At 45.2% G+C, this 27118-nt stretch overlaps 1 protein-coding gene across 1 annotated transcript in view; it reads left to right on the top strand.

Moving 5' to 3' along the window:
- The first annotated feature begins 1765 nt into the window (after positions 1-1765).
- LOC115092830 (substance-P receptor-like) overlaps positions 1766-27118 on the top strand; it is a 314839-nt gene continuing 289486 nt past the window's right edge. Inside the window, exons 1-2 of the mRNA XM_029604162.1 lie at positions 1766-2183; positions 2603-3022. Of these exons, the coding sequence (XP_029460022.1) occupies positions 2607-3022 (416 nt within the window). The 5' untranslated portion in view covers positions 1766-2183; positions 2603-2606. The remainder of the gene's footprint in view (positions 2184-2602; positions 3023-27118) is intronic.

A 27118-nucleotide genomic window follows, 5' to 3' on the forward strand; every position in this document is an offset into this window, starting at 1 on the left:
TTTAAATTGCATTTTAATAAGGTAAGGAAAGACCCATTTTTTTTTCTTCTATTTTTATATTTTTCTTTGCATTTAAGAATGACGTGCGCTCTCATTATGAACTAATGTCCGTTCCTTGAATGTGCTGACTTATAAAAACTTTAATCACACTCTCTCACTCTGTTGGAATAGATGAGCGGGCTCACAAAAGTTATTTTAATTCAACATGAAAATCAGAGGTGTCTATTGTCTATTTTTTTTTTAGCTTAATGTTTCATTTGATAGATTCATGGAGCAAGGATATTGCAAAAACAGTCCTTAATCAAGCAGAAAGACATTAATTACTAATCCTGGAAATCATTAGAAATGTAAACACAAATATATTTTCTTTTGAATTATAATCAACAGCAGAAGGTAGTAGGAAAATGTTATAAAAACACTGCAATATTTGAGAATGTGGCAAGCCCTTGCTTAAAGGTTATGCTCAGATATTCCTTCGAATGACTAAGACTCGAAGGAAGACTAAGAATAAATAAATAGATACATATATAATTTCTGACAGAATTTTTTCCCAAACCAAATGAGGATAAAAAATGTCATTTGGTAATTCTAAATATTTCTTTAAGTGGACTTATTGTTCATTTTGTAAATATGCTGTTAATTAAAAATAAATCACAAACAGTGGTTAGAAAAATGCTTGAATTGGCATTTCTTGAAATTGTTACAGCCAATTTGTAATCGATTTGGCCTATAGATGGTGTGGTTTGGGTTTCATAGGAAGATCTAAAGGTTTAAAAGAAACTATGTGGGACCAACCCTGATTCTATCGGATGAAGAGAGATAAAGCAGTCTCTGGCAAAAATACATTTAGGGAAGGAGTTAGGGTTAAAGGGAAGAGTCCTAGCAAGACACGGACTGATTAGAGGCCCCCTCACTCGATCTCACCCAGTGGAAAACAAAGCATACATCTCAAGCTGGCTTTCTTGGTCAATCAATTCAATTAGCACAACAGTTTAACGTCTTATGAGTAGAGGAAAGGAAAGGTAAAAGAGGAGGCGGCAGACTGAAACTCGTGTTGGATAGATAGCACAGCTTTAAATACTGTACCTTACTTTGGACGCGCAAGGTTTAAATGAAAAATTAGACCTCTTGCCAGATTCCTAAATGTTTGCAGATTGCCTCTGTGTTTGTTAATGGAAGCCCCCTCCCCCCCCCCCCGACACTGTTTTTTCTTTTCAATTGAATATTTAATGTATTTCTTGTTCCCTATATATATATATCTATATATATATAGATATATATATAGAACAGAGCGTCTTATGCCCCCTGTGGAAGCTTAAGAAACCTTATAACGTACAAACAGATGGCCAAGTTTAGTTTGTGAACTGACCCGCAGAGTTGTTTTGTTTTCACACAGTTATGTTTCAATAAATGCCTCTCCCTCTCTGTTTTTTTTTCACCTGAGTGACACCTGTTGGGGGTTGTTTGTTTTTTGTTTTTTTTGTTTTTTTTGGACTGAGTTTACCGGATGCTTTTTTTTTTTTCTTTTCTATTTTTATTTTACCTCCATGGCCATTCCTTTCTGGTATTGTATTTCTGAAGCGCTCTGTGCTTTGAGGGGGGAGGGGAGGGCAGCCTGTCCGCGGTTTGAGAGAGAGGAAGAGTCACTGCCTGCGCTGCTTTCAGACTCCGAACCCCAGAGAGGGGGGAGTGTGGTGGTGGTGGCTGCCCCTGCCCCCCCCCCCCCCCCCCCCACAATCATCTTTTCTCCTACTGCTTGCATATATATGCTGCTTGTCCTTTTGGCTGCTGACGGCATTTCGAAGGAGTGACTGCCTTTGATGCTTTCCTGAGACTGCTGAGCCCACTGTAACGGGGGGGAGGGGGAGGCAGGACAAGCCCACTGTGCTCTCGCCGAGCTGCAGCAGCGCTGCCTGTTCCAGTCTGCTGGAGTCCTGCTGCAGTGCGCGCGCGCTCCCCGAGCCGCTGGTGGGCGAACGCTCGCTGTCAGAGGATCAAGCAGATTGCATACGGGAGGGGGGGTTTGCAGCGAGGAAGGGAAATCGGCAGCGTTTTTTCTCTAGGGAGGCTGGGTTTGTGAGTTGGAGTCTTTCTTTTTTTTTTTTTTCTCTCCCCGGTGTGGGAAAAACAGTTACAGCTGTCGACAGCACCTTGGGTTTGCTGAGGACTTCACACAGCGTGCGGTGAGTGTTTCATAGACTTTTGGCTACTTTTTGTGCTGATATATATATAGGCTGCTATATATATAATGTCTGCCATTGGACCACTGGAGATTCTTGCCAATGTCTCACATTTCAGCATTTGTACTTTAGAATATATATTTTTAATCTATTAGAACCACTTTAATTGTTTTCTCTCTTTCTAAGTATTGACTACTAGAGATTTTTATTTTCATTTTGTTGATAAACTCACTAAGTTTTATATTCCACATTTACCATCGGGCTAACTATCCCAAGATTTTGGCTTTGATATCCTGTCATTATTCAGACTGAGTATTAGGTCACTAGAACTGCCCCAAGGACTTGCTGAACCTTCCTCAGTGCTCTTCTGTGGTTGCTGATTAATTGTACCATTGATATCCTTTTTTTGCATTGCTTTGTAGGGCAATGGATAACGTTGTGAACATAGAGATGGATTCCAGCACTATTGTGGCATCCAACAGCTCCTTCAACCGAACTCTGAATGACACAGAAGATTGCAACCAGTTTGTGCAGCCCGCCTGGAAAATAGCCCTCTGGGCTGTGGCCTACTCCATCATTGTTATAGTGTCCATGGTTGGGAACATCATTGTCATATGGATCATTTTAGCCCACAAACGGATGAGAACTGTAACAAACTATTTCCTGGTGAACTTAGCCTTTGCAGAAGCCTCAATGGCTGCTTTTAATACAGTGGTGAACTTCACCTATGCAATCCACAACGAGTGGTATTATGGACTCATCTACTGCAAATTCCATAACTTTTTCCCAATCTCTGCGGTGTTTGCCAGCATCTACTCCATGACCGCCATAGCCCTGGACAGGTGAGCGGAATATGTAATTTATTTTTCCACTGGTCTTGATTTTTCTGTTTTAAGTGTTTGGGGAAATATCTGTCCCCGATCATATGTCGGACTGGAATACTAATTGTTTATACAACCTGTATGCGCACACAGCAACAGGGCTCCAAAATATTTATTACACGTTTGCGAGACTTACTTTAATCTTAGCTTGGGTCCAGGGATATTAAGTATCTTGCTGATAATCTTGGAATGGGTGGAATTAGAACTTGGCTTTTACAGTTCTGTTTTTCTGCTCCCTGTAGACTTTTCTTGGCAATGCTAAGGGTGTGATATCTACAGGAAAGCAGCATGTGCCTGTCTGGCTCTCCTCTGTGCTAGTCTGGTACAGGGATGCTGGTGAACAGAGCAGGATAGTTCATTCAGGCTGCTAGTCCTTGAATTCACCATTTCCGCTGTAGCAGCCCTGCTAGTTTCCGTGTGTGTGTGTGTGTGTGTGTGTGTGTCTGTCATAAACCAAAGCTAAGATATGAAAGTGTTTAAAGCTTCTTAAGTAAACCTAGAAGTTTATTGGGCTACTGGGTGTGGTGCATTATCAGCGTGTTTGCATATGCTGGTTTTAATGCTTTAGCCAGTGGTTTGAATTGTGATTGCTAAGGAAAACATGGTAACAATACCTAAGGAGAACTAAGAATACATGGTACCCTCCCCTCCACCTCTTTTCCTTGTACTTCAGCTATTCTGTTATTGATGTAGTACAGTAGCCAGGAAAAAGCTTTTTACATAATGAAGAAATGCCCAGTTTTCTCTCTGACTGCCCAGGGAACACTAGTTTAAATTAAATCTCAATCTGCTGCCCTTACCACAAAAACTTTTTTTTCATGGCCTAGCAGTTTCTTTATATTCCTTTTGGACTTTCCGTGCAACTGTAAGTAGCCCCTACTGGGCCTATAATGCCATGAGTTTTCATCTGTGGCTACCTGAGGTTTCCCACCCGCCTCTAGCCCAGCCATGGCAGTGACAGTCCTCAGCCAGGGACCATGGCTCCCCCTGGAGCACCCTGAAACTGGCTGTTGCCATTAAGTGATGGCTGGGCCTCCTTTCCCCACGGGGACTGCCTCCTGTTGGCCCAGACAGCAGAGGAAGCCAAGCTGGGGAATTGAAAGCAGATCTCCAACGTAGGAGTGCATGGCACTGCGGAGCAGATCTCCACCACGGGAGCCCTATCCTGTTTACAATCCTGCAGGCTGCTATTTTTCAGTGAGAAAATTATGCCGGTTTTCTGATCCTATCGTCAGCTGAGAGTGCTTCCATCTGAAGTGTGAACAGGGTCCACAATGTGCAATAAACATACTTGCGTTAAATCGTAGATGTGCTGTCATTCCTCGTTTATGTCCAGTATGATACCTGTTGCCATTCCCTGCTGTTATCTGTGATTATTACTAGCATGTGTGAGGGCTGCCCGGCAATGTGCTCCTAGGGATAGTATCATCCTCTCTAACAGAAGCAGACTGGTGAGCTTGACAACACGTTGCTTCGTTTTCATTCAAAGATGTCTTGAAAATCGTTAACAAAATGATTAATTACCTATGCACTGAGCAGCAAATGGGCAGGCTTAAGATCGCTCCTTCTACAGTGCTGTAGGAATCAACATCCTGCAAACATTTTCAGATTTTCAAAAGCACCATTACCCTCTCCAGGAACACAGACTTGTCAGCTCTGGAACCCTTTCCCGAACTGAATCCCCTTTCAGCTATCCTCCCCCCCCCCCCCCCCCCCCCCCCCCCCCATACACACACACTTCCACCCACAAATGTTCAAAAAGTTTATTTAAGTATAAATCCAAGAATCTGAAAGTGAAAAAAAAAACGAAATACAACATATGTAATAGTTTTTATGTGATGTTATCTGATGAGGCAAGACCGGATTGCGATTCTACATCAGTCGTCATGTGACCAGGAGCAAGATGCTTAACCTGCCTGTGTCCGGTGCTTGGGTCACTTAACCTGAACAGTAAACTACCTGAGGCAGGGGTTTTTCAAGAGAGGGTCATACAGGCACTAAGTGGCACAAAATTCAGACAATGTAACAGAAGCAAAGCAAATTCCCCAGTAAAAGATAAAAAAGAAAGTATCTGAAGGTTTTCTGTACCCTGTAAGACTGGTCCTCCTTAAATCTCTTACACACTCCTAGACATGCCCAGGTAAGCTGAAACACTGTTGTATTTCACTGAAAATGCTTGAACCCTGCATTCCCTCTGAATACCACACAAATGCTGAGTGTAGATGTGAAGTTCAGAGCTCCCTTTCTTAGTCTTATTCAGAGGGAAATCTCCGCTAACTTCTACTGTGTAGTAAAGTTTTATATGGTCCCCTTTTATTTTGTTATCAGTGTAGTGTGGCCACATTTATCATCAACCTGATTAAAACTAGCATTGAGAAGTTGGAGGAAATTGGTTTTGATCTGAAGCAGTCTACAAATACCAAACATTTTGCAAGGCAAGACATTCTATTTTCAGAAGCTCCGATACATTCCAGTGATTCAGATAACACAAAGCAAATGTTTTAGTATCCTATTTTTTTGATCTCATATTGTTTAAAATCCATACCTTACATAAAGTGCTAACATTTACCCCAAGGGTATAGGAATTTACATCCAACATTTCATTAATACTTGTGATTCTCCAGGTTAAATATGTCTTTAATGTGCCTAGTCAAGATTCTATAAATTCAACCTTTCTGCCAGTTTCCTCTGGCAAATGTTATTGTGCTTTGGATAAGAATCACTATGTAATATCTGTCTGAGATGCCTGTGCGTGGTTCCTTTGTCAATTCCAGCATGCCTGCTCTGCTTCAAAATGTATATTCTTCCATGAGGCAGTTCTTATATAATAGCTGACCAATGGCATCGGGCACGGCACAGCCTGAGCTTCATAATCTCTTTCTCCTGTGCAGGATCCAAGAGAAATTTTAATCAGGAAATAGGGCACATGTGAGTTGGAAGTTAAGAAGCGAAGCTGCATGCAAGTGGAGCGACTGTATTAGCTTCTGGTCCAAGGAGAAGGAAAAGCTGTCGTGGTTTTTCAGCTTGAATTTCATCAGGAAATTGAAATTAAGAAATGGAAATTGGAAACCCAGGACTAGCCCCTGATCGCCTACACCCACCTGCCTTTATTTTAGAGCAGTCCTTACAGACTCACCCTGAGAGACTCTATTCTTACAGAGACCCCTCAAAGCTCTAAGGTGGGTGAGGTGGTGGCTTATCACCAGTGCCCTGTTTTATCTAGAAAATGACAGAACCTAACATTTAAACACACTGTTGTGCTCATGCTATTGCTCTGTAGTTTGAGGTGTTTAGATTTCTGATTCGGTTCCTGGGCCAGGGTACCAAACCAGTCTTAAGAGAGCCTTGAATTGCTTCTCTTGTCCCTGTAGCATTTCAGGTATCAGCAGGTGAGGACCTCTCGGCCCACCTAACCTTTTCACAGGGCCACTGATCCCCTGTGCAGGACCACACTGTACTTCCCCATGGCAGCTTAGCAGTTGGACCTTGCTGCTGGTGCCACGTTCTTCTTGAGATGTTCATTCTCCAGTCACCTGAGCGCAGTAGCTCGATACAATACAAAGCTAAGGGTAAATGAGTAACAGATCCCTCTAAGCTCTAATAGCTTTCCTAAGCTTCTAAAATACGATTGGCTCGCACAGCACCAGAAGTTTTCTGGGACTTCCCAGCCCCTCGCTGGGTAGTTTGATTATACATATTGACCCTCATCATGTACCCTTGTGTCGATGCAAGAGGGGCTTCACTTGGTGTACTGTGTTCAGAAACATCCCTTGTTCTGGGCTTTTTTTACTGCAGGGAGTCACCCCCTAGGTATCCTGGGAAGCAAAGATTGCCACATACAAAGTGGCCTGCTTGGATATGACCAGAAAGCTGGGAGATGGCCTTGTAGGAGCAGCTTTCGGATTCAGTATCTGAGCATTAGGTGGGTGGTATTACAGAAGAACTGGAACGGCCTTACCAAAACGTTAAGTTACAGGACAAGCAATAGTATTAAACTATAGCCTGTGTTCAGTCAGCATTCCAAGCATAAGATCGCCACTGAGAAGCAAACTGGGGAGGCAGAGTCTGTTATTAATTTGGACTTTCTGTTTTTGGAAATGAAGAAAAAAAAAATCCATGGGCCTGCTGAAAAGATACTTTTATGTAGGCTTCAACTTATTCAGAACACCCTGGCCAGAATTATAGGATGTTAGAATCATTGGGAGGCAATTTCCCCGTTATCCAGTTTACATTGGCTTCCGATCGGATTAGGTTTAAAGTCATGACTCTGGTTTTTACTGGTCATCTGACCTTCAGTATAGATATTGAATTGCATTTAATTGTTTACCCCACCTTATAGTATTATCGGTGAGTTATAAATTTATATAAATAAAAATCTAATTCAGTTTCTGTGCTTCTCTCAAGCTGCCATGCTGTGTTCCAGAACTAAAAGGTACATGGTTAGAAAAACAGGCAGAGAGCTCTTTTTTGTGCCTGCCCCTAGACTCTCGTTCTCTTCCTAGGGAGATCAGACGTAAGGAGGATTACTGTCAGTTTAGAAAGCTGGTAAAATTATGGCTGTTCAGTTTTCATTTGGCAAAACCTGAGGACAGGGTCTGGGTGTGGTATGGAAACAGATTTTGAGGCCTGTTTTAGTAAGATTTAGGAAATGGTGATCTTTCTGTTGGGCAGCAAGGTGATTGTTCATGTAGGGAGAACCTGAAATAGGATGCACTCTCTTTGAGTTTGTTAGCTGTACCACAAGGCTCTGGGTGGGGGACACCCCCTTGTGTCCATGTTAAACATGTTGTATAGATCTGTTGTTGTGGTATTATTAAAAGACCACCGGATGGCATTTGATTTGTGTGAGCATTGTCTTATAATGCGATGTTGGGGAAATAGTGTGTATGTTTCCTTAAAGAGTTGGGCTCTTTTGGCTGGGTGGTCAAGGTAATGGGATCTATAAAAGTGAGAACTTACGGTGGGATTTTGCCCAATGGTTCCTGTCCCTTCCAGAGTAGATTGGACAATAGGGACCTCCAGAGATGTGACCAGCTGAGGTAGCCAGCCTGTGTGCCGGAAGATGCAGGGACCCCCAACCCAGTAGGATCCCGAAGGGGCTGTTCCTCTCAAGATGGGAAGCCTGGGGCCATAAAGGAGGACTTTTTTTTTCGTCCTCTTGAGGAACTAACCAGGAGGTGGAAGTAAGAATGGGCTAGCAAGTGAAATGCAAAAGAGGCCATCCCTCCCCATGAGCGAATGATGCCAGGAACATGAAGAATGTTCTTGGGGTGCAATAGTCCAGGGCACCTGCACTGGGAGGACGGTGGTGTGGAAGCCGGAGGAAAGGTGAAAGACCTTGGGAGTGTGAGTGGATCATGTAAATGGAAGCTGCATTTGGTCCCCACTGGAAGTGAATCTGGATAAGAGCAGGCTGCTACTCAGGGAATCCCATTCCTTAAACAGGGTGGGGACTGAGGGTCAATGTAAGAGTAAGTGAGTTCAGGCTGACCTTTAAGGTTGGTACATGGTAAAAGAGATGAGAAGGAGGAGGAATGAATGCACCATTCTGTTCCCAGAAGTCATTTAGGTTATAGGTGATTATGACTGTTGGAAGCCATGAATTGCTGATGTATTCAGTAACATTGAAATGGGCTTCACTTCCATGTAAATAATTGCTGGCAGGTTCATCCAGAAAATAAAGTTAATGGTTTGGGTTCAGATTTCATTGAGGGGAGTGGAAGGGAATCTCCCTGTCCAGTCGGTCCAAGAGAACAGGGTCATTCACTACTCCCGCTGTGTTACCATTAAAGTCCATGTCACCATCTGCATGACCACATTTTAGAAGCTACAAAACATATTTGGCAGGGATGGGCTCTTAAAATGTTGGAAGAGATTTATCTGTTTATGTACCCCCCATCCGGGGGGGGGGGGGGGTTACATTCATTTTTAGCAGGTTTTGTTTTATGCCGAATATATTATATTTACTTTCCAAATTTTGTTTTCTCTGGAGGACTGGCTTGTGAATTAGCTTGGTTTTGTTTAATTATGTTGTATGCGATGTTTTGCTGTGAGGCCTTTTATCAGATACTGTGAAGTTTCCACCCTCTGGATACTCACAGGGACAGAGTAGTGCCAAGGGGGCACTCAGGCTGAGCCTAGGACAGTCAAGAGTCTAGCAGGTTAATACACGGGAGCAAGAGCAGGCTGCGGCGGTGGTGCTGGCCAAGAACTAGTCAGGAACAGTTCACACAGAAGGCTTAACCCAGACGTTGGCTTGGTAGGCCAGAGCTGGAGTCAGAAACGTATTCACAATGAGGCGCGCCTGAAAAAGGAAAGTTGGAGTTACAGGCCGGAAGCTGCAGTCAGTCACAGGCTCACAGCGAAGCAAACTTTAAATACGAAGATTGATTTGTGAGTATGCTGCGCTTCCAAAAGTAATAGGTCCTGTAGCAAAAGGCAGGTCAGCCTTCAAGTGGCTGCAAACAACTTCCAGCTTCCCAGTAACCCTTTAGAGCTGAGCCCCAGCCAATTCCTGTTGCCCAGGCTCCTTGAGCCCGACCTCTCCCCCTACCATCTCTGCTCACTGCAGGTGCTCGGCTCATCCTAAAGGCTAAGAATCCAGTCCTGAACGAGTCGTTCACGCTCCTGTCGGGGACTTCGCCTGACAGATATTTCACGATCCACAAATGCAAATTAAATAAATACATTTGGAATTAATAACTGTTTTGCTAGAAGTCTGAGTAACAGAAAATTTTCTATCTATCCTATAATTTTAAGTAATAATATTTTGAAATCCATTTTACCCTGTTTTGTTCAACTGAGGGAGTAGGGATGGGCAGTCATTTTTTGCAAAATAAACAATCACAACAAAATTGTCTATTTTGTCTCATTTCAGGGGACCTGGAAAATGAAGGAAAAATCCCCCAAATTTCATTCTAAAACCAAATTTTCCTATTGCTATGCGTAAACGCTATAACCACATAGTAAATGAAAGTACATGCTCAGCAAGTGTGTTTTTTAATTTGCCAATCCCTTTTTTTTTTCTTTAGGAAAAAGGCCCTGGTATTTTGTGCATAATGATGATGATTTTAATACTGGTACATGTATGCCGGCTCATGTCCAAAGATGTGTCCATTTTATAACATACGTTCGCACATGCACTGATGGTATAAAATAGCCTGGCTGCACATACATGTGTGCACAAATTTACAGTTAGGGATGTGAATCGTTTTTCTAACGAATTGAAATATTGTATGATATTTCTAAATTCATTAAAAGAAGGAAACGATCAATTTTATCCCCAATTTTTCATAAAAATTGTTTTTCGGGTTAGTGCGCACTAACAAAAAAAGTTTATTTTTGTTACTTTTTGTTATTTTTTGCTATTTTTGTTAGTGCGCACTAACGCCCATTAGTGCGCACTAACCCAAAAAACGATTTTTCACTAAAAAACAAACCGGGGAAACATGGGAAAACGATTTATTCCCGCGGCCAGACGATCCCGATAGCGGGAACGATTGGGCAACCGATTCACATCCCTATTTACAGTATATGGATGCATGCATGTGCACATAAATACTTATGCACAGATTTCAGTTTAAAGTCAAAGAATGGCCATGTCCCACCCACACTCTCTGTGCCATTGGGCAGCTCCCGACATGTGTTAGGGGCAAAGGGTGGCTGGCACCATTTTGAAAAATGGTATGGCCCATCTATTGCCCCTACCATGTGATGGGGCTGCCCAATAGCACCAGTAGCCCCTATCACAAGTTAAAGACAAAGGGTGGCCAGTGCCATTTTGAATAAGGGCAGCCATCATCCAGGGAGTGGGCCCCACTCTACCATTGGGTGGATGTGGAGAGTACTGGCGGGAGTCAGGAGGTGAATGGGGGTCTGCTGGTGGGGAGGGGGTTCTGATTTTTTTTTTAATTAAAAAAAAAAAAAAGAAAGAAAATTGCACACCGAAATGTAAAAAAAATGATTCGGGGGGGCCCAAAATGGCTCATTCCTGGAATGAAATTGAAACGGGCACGAAATTTTTCAAGGCTCCCACTCTATGAAGGAGTACAAAGACATTCAGTGTCAAGAAAACTATCCGTCAGCCAAAAGCATCCATTATGAAGGGGATAGAAATATAGTAACATAGTATATGATGGTATCTAAAGATCCAAAGATCCAGGATGCTCTTATAACAATGATTACGTCTGTGGAAAGGAAGATACAGGCGTCCCTCCCATTGGAAGGGTTATGTTGGGTTTGGAAAAGCTTTATCTTATTGAGCTTTTCCAACCCCACAGTAATGGAATTGCTGTGTTGAAAAAGGCATACATTAGAATTCTGGAACGAGTGCCCTATAAGAAAGACCTGTCTGTAGTCGCATCTCCCCCATTAAAGCAGCATAGCAAGGTGGGGGAGATGACTTAGCGGTAGCACCCCGCCATGTGGGAGAGCTGAGTCCTATTCCTGAGCTCGGTGTCTGCTAGGGCCAGCAGGGAGGCTGGGGATGCTATGGGACATTATTCACATTCCCTTTCCTCTGGGAGGGAGTCCCGGCCTTTACAATGTTGACACCTCATGGCCAGGCTTGGGGTTCACGCAGACTGGGATCCAGAGGGGACCTTGATCTATGACTCCAGGATGTGGAGATTACTGAACTAAATGAGGGGTCAGGGCTTATGCAAGAGTATCTGATGCCCTAAGTGAACCTTTGGCCTTCCATCCCCTCCCCCAGCGTACTTATTGGCGGCAGCTCTTGCACAGCGTGCCCTTCTATGAGTCTCAGTGGCTCCAGCACAGCACTCCCTTCTTTAGCAGTATTAACTCTGGCACAGCATCCTCTGGGCCTCTTGCTGGCTGGATTTTGCCATCCCCAAAATTTTGGCGCTCTAGGCGATAGCCTAGTTTGCCTAATGGAAGCACCATCTCTGCATGGGGTTAAAATTTAAGATGAAAGGTGGGATACCAGGGGAATGGAGGAAGGAGGCAGATGACACTGTAGGCTTAGCTGAGATATGTTGCAATTGATATGGATGCTTAAAAGAGCTAACAAAAGGGCAATATATGACTTAGCTAATTCAACAGGCAAATCTTTATTTTTAATTTTTTTTTAATATTCCTGAGGACTTTTCCAGTGTTTTGAAAGGTCCTTTTGCTTACCCACACTCAGTACTACGAATCCTCCGTGAAAGTGTGTCTGGGCGGGAGGGAGAAGAGAGAGGAGATGGGGCTGTTCTTAGCCCCAGAACTACATGCAGAGCTCATGGCAATACGTGTGCCGTTCTCATGTTAAATGCACAAATGACATGGATTTAGGAGAGGGGAATGTTAAAAAAACAAAAAAACTCCACAAAGTAGCCATAACCACACTTTTTTTTTTTTTTTTTTTTTTTAAACTAGTCTATTATCAAAAAATGTGCAAGACAATATATTGAGACAAAACAAGACAGAAGACAACCTCAGAATAGGACAAAGTGAGCAAAACAAATTAGGAATGTCAATTATTTTCAACAAAATAATGTAGCCTTGTTGCTTTCGTTTCTCTCTCTGGCGCCCCAAAACTGCATTTGTGTCTCCGCGGCCGTGCAAAATTGTTACTGCTCTGGCATTTAATATCGGGCATTCCTGCACTCCCTAGAAAATTGGCAGCGGCAGACACCAGTGGCGGCACAGAGAGGCAGGTGCTTCATAATATCCAGCTCTCAGCCTTAGACAGAAATCCCTGGCATTTCAACAGAGCGACGTGCTTTGTTACAGAGCGCCTGCTGTTGGGGGGTGGTTTCAGCCTCTCGTTCTGTTGCCATGCAGAAGCATCCCGAGGTGACAATGTTTTCCGAAGTACAGAAAATAACAGACACACACGCACACACAAAAGAACAGCGTGAAGGAGGAAGAGGGAGCCAGATCACCGTAGAATGTTAACATCCGTTTTTATTTCTGATGGGAGATGAAACGGTAGCAAGATGAAAACTGTTTGCAGGTGGAAAAAACATAGGACAAGTTCCACTCCCAAATGGGTCTGCTTTTTTTCCCGGGTATCCTCAATAAATATTCATGAGACCACCTTTGCATGCTCTTGGCCTACTAGCCTAACTACTTTTTGCATATTGTGCATAGGCCTGACAAATCTGACCTGTTGTGGCGTGCAGGGGGGTACCAGAACAGGATTTGAGAACCACTGGACTAAGTTGGAAATTGCAGGGTCCTAGTCCTGGCTCTGCTCATCACTATCTGTGTGATCAGGAAGGAAATCATGTTATTTGCTACCCTTTTTGGACTCGGTTGAAATAGGCACTCGGGGGGGGGGGGGGTGTATGGTGTAAACGAGTAAGTCATATCATGGTCTATCTTGAAATGTGTCCTGCAATGTACAGGTCATAATCCAGGAACCTCTGTGATTTGAATTGGGTTTTGAAAATCAGGATTTGTGGAATACAGCCAAAGCTGCCAAACTTACTATAGAGTCATCCGGAATATGACTCTTTGACCTCTAGGGCTTGTCATTGTGTCGTCTGACTCCTGGCAGATTTCTCCCTCTCTCCTTCCAGTCTCTCCATCTGCCGTGACTTCCCACCAATGGTTCCCAAACTTGGTCTTTCTGAAACTTTTCTGATCTTTTTCAGGGGATTCAAAACATTCAAAATACTCTGAATTTTAGTACAAATCTATGCAGACCTATATCCAATGAGGGTTCATTAAGGATATTCTGAAAACCAGAACTGGTTTTGAGGGCCTTAAGAACGCTGTTGGGGAGTCACTGTGTGACACTGCTCAGGCTGTAGAGCTTCTCATGGAATTGTGACTTCCCAGACATCTCTGCTTCACGCAGCCAAGGGTTTTGCAACTTAAAACCATGTTCATCTGGATTTTTCGCAAAATAGACTACTTAGCCATTACTCTGCAGATTCCAGTAAAAACTTGCATTGCATTTGAACGCACCTGATCCTCTGCCTTGAGAACATGCTGAGCCCTTCCGATGACTTCTCTGCTGCCCATTCAGGAAGTTATAGGTGGGGGTAAATCTCAGCACAGGACAGAGCTGAATATCCCTGAATCAGTCTGAATATCCTTGTTGTGCCATGAAAATGTGTGCCTTGTATTTGACCATCTATTCAGCACAGGAGGCCTGCAAATTCAAGACTGATATGAATAAGAGCAGGGTGCTCCAGCATGGTTAAGGTATACGTGAGCCACCATCTGTTAGCTGAAAAAGAAGCTGGTATCGGGTTCTCAACCTGAGTATATTAAAGACCCTGCCTCGTTCAGGTTCAAAGCTTAACTTTAAACACAGGGAAAATAACTCTACTATGCAGGTTCATTTCACCACAGAGCCTCAACAACTCCAATACAAGCTCTCCTTGAGCAAGGGTTATAACAAACACAAGTTCAATCTGAGTTCCAGGTATCTCATAAGATCTAGTCTTAGGTAATTCTTATCAGCAAGAAGGTACTTACAACCAGGTCCATGTCAAAAAATCCTCAATTGCAGGTTCAATTTGAATACTCTCATGACTTGCATATAAATCCAAGTATTTTAATACTTTACTTCACATGGGGTATCATGTAAGCGCATTCTTCGGGTCTGGGAGCACAGCTGAGTAGCTCTTGAGTTGCCAGGAACATCTTCTCTGTTTCCAGCAATATCTTTTCTAGTCCTGAGGACCAATCTCTGTATTCCTTGGGGGTAGAATCAATTGTCACTCAGCAGAGTCAGTACGGAGTTTCCACTTCTGTGTCAACTTACTTTGCTCAGTCAGTGTCCTCCAGTGGCTCAGAAGAAAAAGCACCAGCACCTTGCTCAAGACATGCCAGCTCTGACAGAAGGTATGGGAGATCGACCAAAGTAATGTGGCACCAGGCCCACTTGGGGAGCAGCCTTGGGTCCTTGGCTTCGCAGGGCCGGGCCGTGGGGAGGTCAGTCAGCGGGCAATCTGAGGCCGGAGGGGTTATTGGTAAGGAAGTCCGGGGGGGGGGGGGGGGGGAAGGAGCTGGAGCTGGCAAGGCGTGGGTGGTAAAGCCCGGGATTTGTTAGTTCCAGAAATTTCAAAGCTGTGCTGGCCGGTTTTCATTGGCTATTCCCCTGTGATGTCAGGGTTAGGAGAGGGTTCTTTTGGCTGTGCGCCGCCAGTTCACGGCAGTGTCTGGCATCGCAGCAGCTGTTCTGGTCAGTTCCCTCCCTCCCACCCACCCATCTCTGTTGCTGTTATAAAGGGGGATGTTTTGTCGCAGCGGGGGGTGGTTATTGAGGCGGATGGCCCAAGCTGCCACAGTTCAAAATGGCGCTGATAGCCTCTGACCTACTATGTCACAGGGGCTACCGGTGCCATTGGTCAGCCCCTGTCACATGGCCATCAGCACCATCTTGTGCTCCTACCATGTGACAGGGGCTGACCAATGGCACCGGTAGCCCCTGTGACATAGTAGGTCAGAGGCTATCGGCGCCATTTTGAGTGAGGCAGGCCCGAAAGTCAGAAAGCACGGAGGGTCAAATCACTCGCGGGACCCCACTGGACCACCAGGGATGTTGGTAAGTCTTGGGGAGGGATCGGGATGGAGTGGGGGGGGGGGTTGTATTTAATGTTTTATAGTAAATTTTAATGCTTGGGGTGGGTTTTTTTGAGCTTCATTTTCCTGCGTCGTTTTTTGGGCTGGTTTCGTTTTTCCCACTTAGTTTTTTGTCAGTAGGGCCCTCCCCCCCCCCCCCCCCCAAGCTGAATAAAAGTCCCTGGGGGTCCAGTGAGGGTCCTGGAGCAATCTCCTGCCCTCGGGCCATTGGCTGCCAGTAATCAAAATGGCGCGATAGCCTTTGCCCATACTATGTCACAAGAGCTACCGGTGCCATTGGTCAGCCCCTGTCACATGGTAGGAGCACAAGATGGCGCCAATGGCCATGTGACAGGGGCTGACCAATGGCACTGGTAGCCCCTGTGACTTAGTAGGTCAGAGGCTATTGGCGCCATTTTGAGCGAGGCAGGCCCGAAAGTCAGAAAGCACGGAGGGACAAATCACTCGTGGGACGCCGCTGGACCACCAGGGATGTTACTAAGTCTTGGGGAGGGATCGGGATGGTGGAGGAGGGGTTGTATTATACTAAATTGTAATGCTTGGGATGGTTTATTTAAAAAAAATAAAATGTGCCCCTCCCCCTGTACAAACCCGAAAAACAAATTTTTCTCGTAGTTAGGGGAAAATCTGTTTCGGGGATAGATGAATTAGGCAATTTCATGAAATTGCCTAATTCATCATAAACGAATGCACATCTCTATTATTTACTGGGCTCGGGCATCCCATGTGTTTGTATTAAAGCTGCGGCCCTGTTAAACCCTAACTTGTTGTCTGTGACTTGTTTGAATTGTAAAAGGGCGGATTTGAGCAAGTGAAGTCCTGGCTGCCTATATTACAGGTGTGCAAGGGGGAGAGCATTGACAAATGGGCAAAACTATTAATGTCATGATCTAAATAATGCAATAGATAAGGGGAATGCTGTGGGCAATGGAGTCATCGAAACTAATCACATCTCCATAAAGCTAACTCTTAAAAACCAGATTAGTTCCGACCCTGTTAAGTACAGGAGCAGTCAATGTGACATCTATTTACCTTTCTTCCTTCCATCAGCTAAGAAAATCAATCATTTATTGCAAGTGTGCAAAGGATTCTCAAGTCATTAAGCCACACAGCTTGACTGATTAATTGAAAGTATTGTTTCATTACTCTGAAATGATATGCAGGGTCAGTGAAAAATCACCTATGAAAGCAGTGATATCACCCCAAGTATAATAACTAGTTTGCCTACTGAACTTATATTTGCTACTGCACTTGACTGGCATGAGGTAATTGGTACCTTCTGACATGGAAACCTTTCTGAGTCTTTTTACCATGTTCAGTGCAACGTGCAAACCAAATGTGACATAGCCTGCCCAGCACACTGAGATGTTCCTCTCCATGCAAGTGCTGGAACATGTTATGATTACTCCCCACTCCTAGTCTCTTACCTGATCCTGTTCAGAGTCAGATTTAATCCAAATACCAACTTCCATCCCTACAAAGGATTTAGTATATCTAGATGGTGTTAACAAAGGTAGACGGTTATTATCTTGTACCATCTATGTTAGATATGTCAACAAATTAATAGTTGATAGTTCCCTGGGTAGACGAAGGAAGAGGGTTGGCAGAATTTCATTCCTCGGAGGCTTTGAAGAGTATAGTAGACAAGCACTAGAGATGGTTTAGACACAGAGAAACTTTCCAATGGGTGGAAGGTGGAGTGGTAAATAGAGTAGATGACTTTTTGTGTTAGGATTTGTAGGTATGGGGGCCCTGGGCTGAGGTGAGAGATGGCACCGCCCACAGGGAGGAGCCCTGTGAGCCTCACCGTCGGGAGGCAAGGTCTCAGCAGACATCAGACACAGCTGTGGAATAGTCTTTATTAGAGAGAGAGAGAGAGAGAGAGAAAGGCACTGCCTGAGGAGCGGGGAGTGTAGTAGAAAGGCACTGAGTCTGTATGGTGGGCTATACCCAGAGGGGATACCTCAGTTGTGAAGATCCAGCAAAAGTCTGCAGAGCGGGGTACACCGATGAGGTTCCTCTGAAGTGATGATTCGGTAGTGGCCTGCAGCTCAGGGTTCACCGGAGAGGATTCCACACTAGAGATGATATAGTAGAGGTCCGTAGAGTCAAGGTACTCACAGTGACGTATGTTCCAGTAGAAGCCCTGGGGAATGGGGATAGGTAGCAGTCCAAGGCAAGAAGACTCTCCGAGGAGCGGATAGCCAGAGACGAGGAAGGGTCCCCGAGGAGTGGGTACTCAGAGTGTCTCACACCAAATGTGCAGGAACTGGAACGGGAGGTCCGTAGTGAGCGAAGCGGATTCAGCAATGAGGGGACTCGTTGCCAAGTCGTCAGTAGGCAGGGCCAGCCAGCTTAAGTATCGTGGAGTGAAGATGTCATCCGAAGGGGACTCCCCTGAGATTCCTGCCAGACCGTGCTTAAGACTGGCCCGTGCGCTAACGCACACCTAAGTAATCCCGAAGGCAAGATGGCAATCGGCAGCACCCACACCATCCCGGGGACGCCATTCAGGTTGGCGGTAGCTGGCGGAGGCCGCCACTCTCCCCAGTGGTGTCAGTGCAGCAAAGAAAGAGGTGAGCATTAGTGGTCGCAGCCATCTGCGACCAATGGGCATAACATTTTGTTTCCTTACAGCTCCATGCTTCCGTCATTCTGTAACAGGTCAGATCTTGGGATGTTAACATTTCTGACAGAAGTTCAGTTTTGACTTCTATCCTAGAAAAACATACCAGCAGGTAATGTTTGCTCCCTAAAGGTCTTCCTTTTGTGTATTTCCATACTTATATGTTGGTACACTTATATACCTAATAAACCACTGAAAACATGATTGAAAAATTGCTGTGAAATTATTAATGGACCTGTGAGTACAATGAATTATTTCTGAATACCTGAAGTTTCCTTTTTTCTTCTGCCAGTTCTGCTTTAGGAGTAATAGTGCACTTCCTCTCAAAGGATTCTGGGCCAATTCCAGGCATTATCTGCTGACAAAAATAAGGCAACATATTAACTCCAGAATGTTTTCGGATGTGGGTTGGAAAGAAAATACACTAGTATCTGTGGAGCCCAGTTGATGGTATAATAAACTAAACTACGTGTTTGAAAATGTAACTTCAAAGGGAGTTAAATTCCCCAAAGCAACTCCATGGCAGCCAGATATAAACAATGCAACTTTAGAGTCTAGTTGTTGACGCTGTGATGTTTTGGCTTAAGGTAGGCCAAGGTTATGAGGTTTCATGCTGGTTAAAGGACAAATATCATTTGCTGTCAAGGTTTTGACACTGGCCAGTGTAAAACAATAAAGTTGATAATGATTTTGATTAATCTTATTTCTTTCATCCCAAAAAAGGTTCTAAAGCACATAGTAAAATTTTTATTTTTATGTATTATTTTAGGGCTTCAGAAACGTGTATGCATCTGTCTCTGATTGTGTATCACCTTTCTATTAGCCTCACTGCATGAAAATTGTGTGTGTGTTTGGGGTGGGGAGGAATAGTTCCTAGATGGAAGGAGAAACAACATTACGTCCCTCGAGATTCAACAATGAGTGTTGTTGCTGTTGCAAAGTGGGTCATATGCGATATTAGAAGTTCTAGCGGAAATGCAGGCAACCAAGCAGTCAGGTCTATCTGGTAGAATGCAAATATAGTAATAACTAGACCTAAGAGAAACATAGACCTTGCTATATGAGTGCCTATCTGGCAGGCTACAAAGGAGACACAGAAGGCCTGATGTTCAGGCAACAGCCAGCCACACTAGTTGTAATGCCGCACTGACCGCTGCCTCCACTCCATGGCCTATGCACCTTACCACCAGTTTGCTCCAGGCCCTGAGATGCCACCAATCCTATGCTTCCTCCATCCTCCTTTACGGACGCAAGCATACAGTGACTATTTCTAAGCCCCCATGGTGGAACTCTGCAACAGTTCCTCCGTGATGACTTCAGCCTGGTGGGCCATTTAAACCGCGATCTAATTACCAGCAATGCTTCAGCAACAGATCCACCTACTTCTCTAGGGATGTGCATTTGTTTAAAATGAATGCTCAATTTGCGACGAATGACAAATTAATTTCAGTCTTGGACCCACGAATAAGAATGGGTACTTCCACAAATGAAACATATGTCATTCGTTTCATTTGTTTACATTTCCCATAGAAAAGCAGTGGCTGCATTCAAGTGCATTGTAAAGAATAGACATTGTCTGAGGCTGGTCATGTGGGTGTTTCCATAGCAACTAGACTTTGTGCTTATGACTCATGTGTGAGGTCAGAGAGTAACTGGGATATGTTGGCAAGGGAACATATCAGAGTGAAGCATTTTTCTAAATCATTTAATCACTGCTCTATCTATTCTTATAGTACATGCAAACTGTTTGAAAATGCATTTGAATCTTTCTCTCGGGGAAGAAACATTGCTAGCAATTGTGTGAGCTGTGTTGCTCTATACACCACAGTATTTTAAATCAAGAGTGCACTCTTGTTCAATATCAGAAGCATTCCATTCCAATCCTTTTTGCAGCAGTGTGTTCATCTGCACAAGTTTTTAATTTTTATTTACTGTAACATCTCACTGTCACTGCCACTGAAGAGGAAGGTTTGTGTGTCAAGCCTTTTCTTCCCAGCTTCTGTCTGCTATGCAATGATTGATTTAAGTTTGGACCTGTTGCAGTGAACCAGCAGCTGAGCCAGGCAGACACCTAACGTTAGACAGTACTACGCTAGCTTTGTCACAGTGCCCCAGATAGAGAGGCTTTTTCTATGTTCTCGGTCTGGGTCTGTGCACCAGAGTCGGTGCATCTACAAAAAAAGCAGGCAGTCACTGTCACAGGTACAGCCAGCCACTTTATAGATTAATTTTGTTAATGCAGTACTAGTGCACGCATGAATGCAGTCACACACATTATTCATCATTCTCTGCTTTGGGCTTGTGTGTTGTTCAGTGCACTAATCTGAAGAGGTAAAATTAGAATATTAAAATAGTACTGTAATGCATTCTTTCTGTCTATTGTTCAATCTTACACACAGAGTAATAACTCAGTTTAGTCAGTGTTGCATACATTCACCTAACTGAAAATAATAAAGATTAAAACATCTTTAGTTCAATCCACCATTTAAATGCCAGTAAGCAGGTACAGCACTTGATAAAATCACATCATATCAGGCACATGTAGAGGCCGTGGCAAGCCAGCATTTGGAAAAGGATTCATTTATAAGACAACAGTGAATTCCCCAACCAAATTAAAGAGGGAATTTTTTAAAATAAAAACATCAGCAGGAGAGGCAGGCATGTCAAGCCACAAGAATTGAAATTTGGGGAGGAGGATATGCCAGCATGGGTATTTCAGCCGACCCTGTTGTGTCAGAGGAGAATAGGGGTGTGCATTCGTTCCCTACGAATTGGGAATCCGCAACCGTATAGGGCCACATTCGTGGGGATGCGAAACGTATCGCAATTCCCCACAAATACAACGAATCTTCGCCGATTTATTCAACCCCCTAAAAGAGCCAATTTAAACAAACACCCCACCCCCTGACCCCCCCCAAGACTTACCAAAACTCCCTGGTGGTCCAGCGGGGGGTCTGGGATCTATCCCCTGCACTCACACCCCTCGGCTGCTGTATTCAAAATGGCGCTGATAGCCTATGCCTTTACTATGTCACAGGGGCTACCGGTGCCATTAGTCAGCCCCTGTCACATGGCCATCAGTGCCATCTTGTGCTCCTACCATGTGACAGGGGCTGACCAATGGCACCGGTAGCCCCTATGACATAGTAAGGGCATAGGCTATCGGCGTCATTTTGATTACTGGCAGCTGATGGCCGGAGTGCAGGAAATCGCTCCCGGACCCCTGCTAGACCACCAGAGACTTTTGGCAAGTCTTGGGGGACCCTCTTGACCCCCACAAGACTTGTCAAAAGTCCAGCAGGGGTCCGGGAGCGACGTCCTGCACTCCGGCCATCTGCTGCCAGTAATCAAAATGGCGCCGATAGCCTTTGCCTTTGAATTAGGAGGATTAGTGCATACTGTTTTAGCCTCCACTTCAGTGATGGAGGAGAGGAAGGAGCCTTTGCTACCGGCGCCATTTTGAAACGTACGGAGTGTGTGAGAGTGCAGAGGATGGATCCCGGACCCCCCACTGGACCACCAGGGAGTTTGGTAAGTCTTGGGGGGGATCAGGAGGGGGGGGGGTTGTTTAAATTGGCAGCCAAATAATTCGGCGAAAATTAATTGTATTCGTGGGGAATCCCGATACATTTCACTTCCCCACGAATACAATGAATATTGGCACATCCATTGCGGATTGCCAATACGTAGGGACCGAATGCACACCCCTAGGAATCTGTACTAGTAGACTGCGGAGTAGCAATCTGTAGTATTTGATATAGTTGTGGGTGGATCCCTGGACCGGTGGCAGATGACCACGCCCTCGGGAGGATATCCCGAGAGGGACCACAAGCTAGGCTTGAGTATGGAGACAGACACACATTAGTTCTTTTATTAAACAGGTATGAAGCCACCAGAGGTGGCAGTAGTAAGCTCATATGCCCGGCAGGGCTATAGTCCCTCAGGTACTGGAACAGCGATCCAGGATGGCTGAGCTGTTGAGAAACTGTAGAACGTGAGTAGGCAGAGTAGACAGGGTTCATAAACAGAACTAGATGATAAAACTCACAAGGTCTCAAGGAAGCTCAGGAGCTGGAACGATATAGGCCCTTGAGGAGCGAGTACCTGGTTCCAGGAAAAGCTCTGAGAGAGTGATGGTAACTCACAATTGTTTGTAGTAGCGATATCTTCCAGGCAGTAGAAAATCTTCAGAGTATCCAGGAACATGGGCCCTCGAGGAGCGAGTACCAGTTCCTATCTGTAATCTAAAATGTAAAGAGAGAGCGAGGCCCCGAGGAGAGGGTACCTCTGGTAAGTCCGAGGAAGCAGAGTAGCTTGGAGGAATCGTATCTGTATCTTCTCCACTCCTTGCTAACTCAATTCGATAGTGAAAATAGAGACCTTAAATATTGGAAGCGGATGACGTCATCTCAGGGGGATGCCCTGAGGTTCACGCCCTTGCTGGTACTTCAGTCAGTGCGCTCGAGCGCGTCCTAGGTCATCAAGCAAACATGGCGGATCTGCAATGTCGAGCCGGTCCGGGGACGCCAGAGGGAGACGGCATGGAGACACCGCGGCAGCCAGCCGTCCATCAGACCCGGAGGGAGTCACCACAGAGGTAAAGAGGGCAGAGTGAGGGCGTCAAGCAGCAATGGAAGCAACAGGTGGAAGCAGTAGTCAGGGGGGCCCCTTCTGCAAGGCAGAGGACACTGTTTGAAATGGGGTCGAGTGTTCCTCAAGCTGCTTCCAAGCCTTCAGCTCCTACCAGTCAGGTAGCAGATCAACAGCAGCAGACCCCAGGTATACCTAGGAAACAACAACCCACAATGGGATGGTGTTCAGTGGCAGTGTCAATGGGAAAGAGGTAGGCAGCATCCAAAGTCATGACTAGGACTATTGGTGAGATAATTACTTTCGATGACCAGCTCCTGTAGGTAGTGGAAAACATGGGTATCGGGAGATTGCTGTACCTGTTGGTGCCAAGCTATAAAGTACCCTCTAGGACCACTTTCAACAAAAGGTCATCCCCAGTTTGTACAAGAAATGTCATAGTCTCATCCAGGCACAGCTGGGAAGTCACAGGGCAGCAGTGTACATTTCACTACTGACATGACATCTGGACCAGCTGGACATCCACAAATGCCTCACACTGACGGGGCCTGGTGGGACCTGGCTGAGGTAGGGGTAGGCAGCAGCTCCTGACTTGTCCCCCAAAAAACTAGGGGTCTGTCACATCCTGCTGCCTCCTGACTTCTCCCAATGAAGCTGGCTGGGGGCTGTCACATCCTGCTACCTCCTGTCATGCCTCCATCAAGACAACTGGGGCATAACTTGTCCCCATTAAGAAACCTGGGATCTGTCACAACTCTGCTGCCTCTTGACTTGTCCCCATCAACAAAACTGGGGCCTGTCATATCCTACTGCCTTTTGACTTGTCCCCAATCAAGACAACTGGGATTGTCACACTCTCTTGCCTCCTGACTTGTCCCCATCAACAAATCTGGGGGATGTCATATCATGCTGCCTCCTGTCTAGTCCCCAATGAAAACACTGGGGTTTGACAAATCCTGCTGTCTCCTGTCGCTTCCCCATTGACATCACTGAAGTCTGACCAATCCTGCCACCTCCTTTCATGTCCCCAACAACACTGTGGTCTGACCAATCCTGTTGCCCCCTGTCATGTTCCTGGCAACACTGCTGTCTAATCAATTCTGCTGCCTCCTCTGACATCCTCAATGACAATAGTGGGGTCTGATCAATCCTGCTGCCTCCTGACTTGTCTCCATCATGAAACCTGGGGCCTGTAACATCCTGCTGCCTCCTAAATTTTCCCCTATCAAGACAACTGGGGTCTGTCACACTCTGCTGTCTCCTGACTTGTTGCTATCAAGTCAACTGAGGCCTGCTGTCATGTCCTACTTCCTCCTTACACATCCCCAGCAACATTGGGACCTGGCTCAACCTGCCTTCTCCTTATACTTCACCAACAAGAACACTGGGCGTCACGCGTCCTGCTTCTTCCATATACACTCAACAACTAAAGTGGGGCTTCACACCTCCTGCTTCCTCCTTGCACATCCCCAGCAACAACACTGGATCCTGACATTACAGGTCTCTGGCAGCACATCCAGCAGCAATCCACCACTGCCATACACCAATACCACTACAAGGGTTTTTTCACATCTTGATTCTACCTGCCATATTTCAAGCACCACCAACACAGGGGTATAATTCTACTGATTTTCTCTTATCTGCTTACCCCAGCAACACAGCCAAGTCATGTCTCCACTGATTTCTTCTGCCTGCTGAGCCTCAAGAACCAAAGCCAGGTCATGTCTCCACAGAGCTCCTCTGCCTCCTTTTCCCCAAATGCCAACACTGACGCATGACTCCACCGACTTCCCCTGCCTGCTTCATCCCAGTGTTGTTGTTGGGAACATGTAAGGAGGAAGCAGGAGGAGTGAAGCTCCAGTGATGATGTTGGGGACATTTAAGGAGAAAGCAGGATGTGACCTCTGAGCATGACTCCACTAAGATCCTCTGCCTCCTTTGCTTCAAACACCACCACTGAGGCCTAACGTACCCCGTATAAGCCTGTCTTGTTGCAATCATGACCTCCATGGCCTGACACATCCAGCTACAGCATCCCATGCTCCCCCATATCCACTCAGGCTTGCTTGCTCAAACCATAAAACTTCCAGCTGCAGCATACCTTGTTCCAACCATAACCACTGTGGCCTGACACTTCCAGCTGCAGCATCCCATTCTGCACCATATCTACTGTGGTCTAACACATTTTGCATAAGTTTGTCTTGCTCCAAACACAACCCGTGGGATCTAATACTTCCAGTTTCAGCATGCCATGCTCCAACCTTATCAAAACAGTCTTAGCAAGGCTCAGGAACCTTAATAATTTACAATGAACTCTGCAGTCCCTAAGAATGCTACATTTATTTTCCCGGAAAGGTATTTTTCAAATGCTACTTGGACCTGACATTGAGGACATCACTGCTTTGGGGACGTTACAGCTACACTTCTCACTGCGTTGCTTTGCTCCTACCATTCCAATTTTTAAAAATGATTAACCGACACTGAAACCACTTCTGCTGTCTCTGCTCCAACCCATTCTTACCACATTATGGTGCATGTGCAAGGTGGTAAATGCCTTTGGGGGTGTTGCAGATATCCTTCTCACTGCATTGCTCTGCTCCTGCCATTCCAATTCTTAAGCTATACCAGCGCCACTCCCGCCACCGCTGTCATTCCAAGCTGGGCTTGGTACCCGAGGGTGCTTCCTCCTATTCCAGCTCTGTTCAAGGTTATTGCCAAATCCCGTTCCCCTACAGTACTGCCTATTTTTTGTTGTGCCCTAGCCATACATTGCTTTGCAAACTTATTGAAACACTCCTCAGGATTTTAATACCATTCTTCATCTTTGGTACCCACCTTCTTGCCATCTCTTGTTCTTGCCACGTCTAGCCATTCTTTTGCACACTTGCTGCACCCCTCCATGACCCATAATTGATTTCATGGCCCACTTGCAAGTGCACTGTACTGCTCACTTGGGTAACTACCTACCTATGACATGCGTGACTTAATCCATGACACAAGCATATCCTGCTGGGCTGGTGGATCAGCCGCATGCAGCCTTACTTTGATAGGGAGAGTCATCCCCCTCTACGGTTGCTGAATGCTCCAACGGAATGATTGGCATCTCCCATGCCAATCCCATGTTATGCCTCTCATCCTACATCTTTGGATCCTTGTGCCGCTCAGCCTTGCTGCCATGCGCAGGTTTTACACCTTGGGGTTCTTAACTTCTTTCTGCCACTGTACCTTCCTGGCATTCTCCAGCTTTTACGCCTTGAGGTCTTCTTGCCAATCTGGGTTGCTGCTGCGCACCTCTCCTATGCTATTGAAATCTTGATACCGCTCTTTCTGATTCTTGCTCCCTTTATCTGTACCTTGGGATTTTTCCTGCCACGTTTTTTGCGTCATTCCCCCCACATGGTGCCTTAGGGTGCTGTGACACTTTTGGTGCCAATTTGCCTCTCGAGATGCCATCAAATGTTCATGACACTATTGCTGGGCTGCCATCCTCTTTTTGCACCTTGGAGTGTTCTTCCTCCTCTTCCTCCTTCTTTGCTCCACTCACGTCACTTTAGAGAACTGCTGCCAGTCCTGTAAGTCTGGTATCCTTTGTCCGTTTGTGGAGCCTTAGTATTTACTAGTATTTATGCCACTTTTGATGGTACTTTGCCACACTCTAAATACTTTGCAGTTCTTTTCCCCTTCTGATAATTTCTTCTCACGCTTCATTAGAATTGATTAAAAAAAATCAATATTCTAGAGCTCAGAATAGACTGTAATACTTTGCTCATAGGTTTTAATGGAAAATGAGTAAAACAAATACATTAATTTTTTTTGTATTGAAACTAATGAAATGAATATGGGTCCCAATGAACTGAAACTATTTTTTTTTCTTCTGCACATCCCTAGCATCTACAGTGCTGATTGCAATCAGATCCTTGTCTTTTTCCTGTGCCTTGCCTTGCTCCATGCCTTGTTCCAGTATCTGCCTCATCCTACTGCCCCTGCCTTTCCCTGCTTCCTCCTCCTATTCCTGCCCTGTTCCTTTCTTTCCTTGTCCTAGGTCCTCACTCCAGTCTTCCCTATCCTTGTCCTTGTCCTCTGTTTTCCTTGCCTTCTTGGACTGATCTCTTATGCCTCGACCCATGCCTGGATTCTGATTTTACCTTGTTAGCCGCCTGACTCGACCCTCGCCTGGATTCCCTCTCAGTCTGATCTCTGCCTACCTCTGCCTTTGCTTGGATATTGACCATGCCTGTCTGCTGCCTGCCTCAAATCATACCTGCATACACAGAGAAATATATAACATTTACCAATAT

Source organism: Rhinatrema bivittatum, chromosome 5 (assembly GCF_901001135.1).
Source record: "Rhinatrema bivittatum chromosome 5, aRhiBiv1.1, whole genome shotgun sequence".
NCBI classification, from domain to species: Eukaryota; Metazoa; Chordata; class Amphibia; order Gymnophiona; family Rhinatrematidae; genus Rhinatrema; species Rhinatrema bivittatum.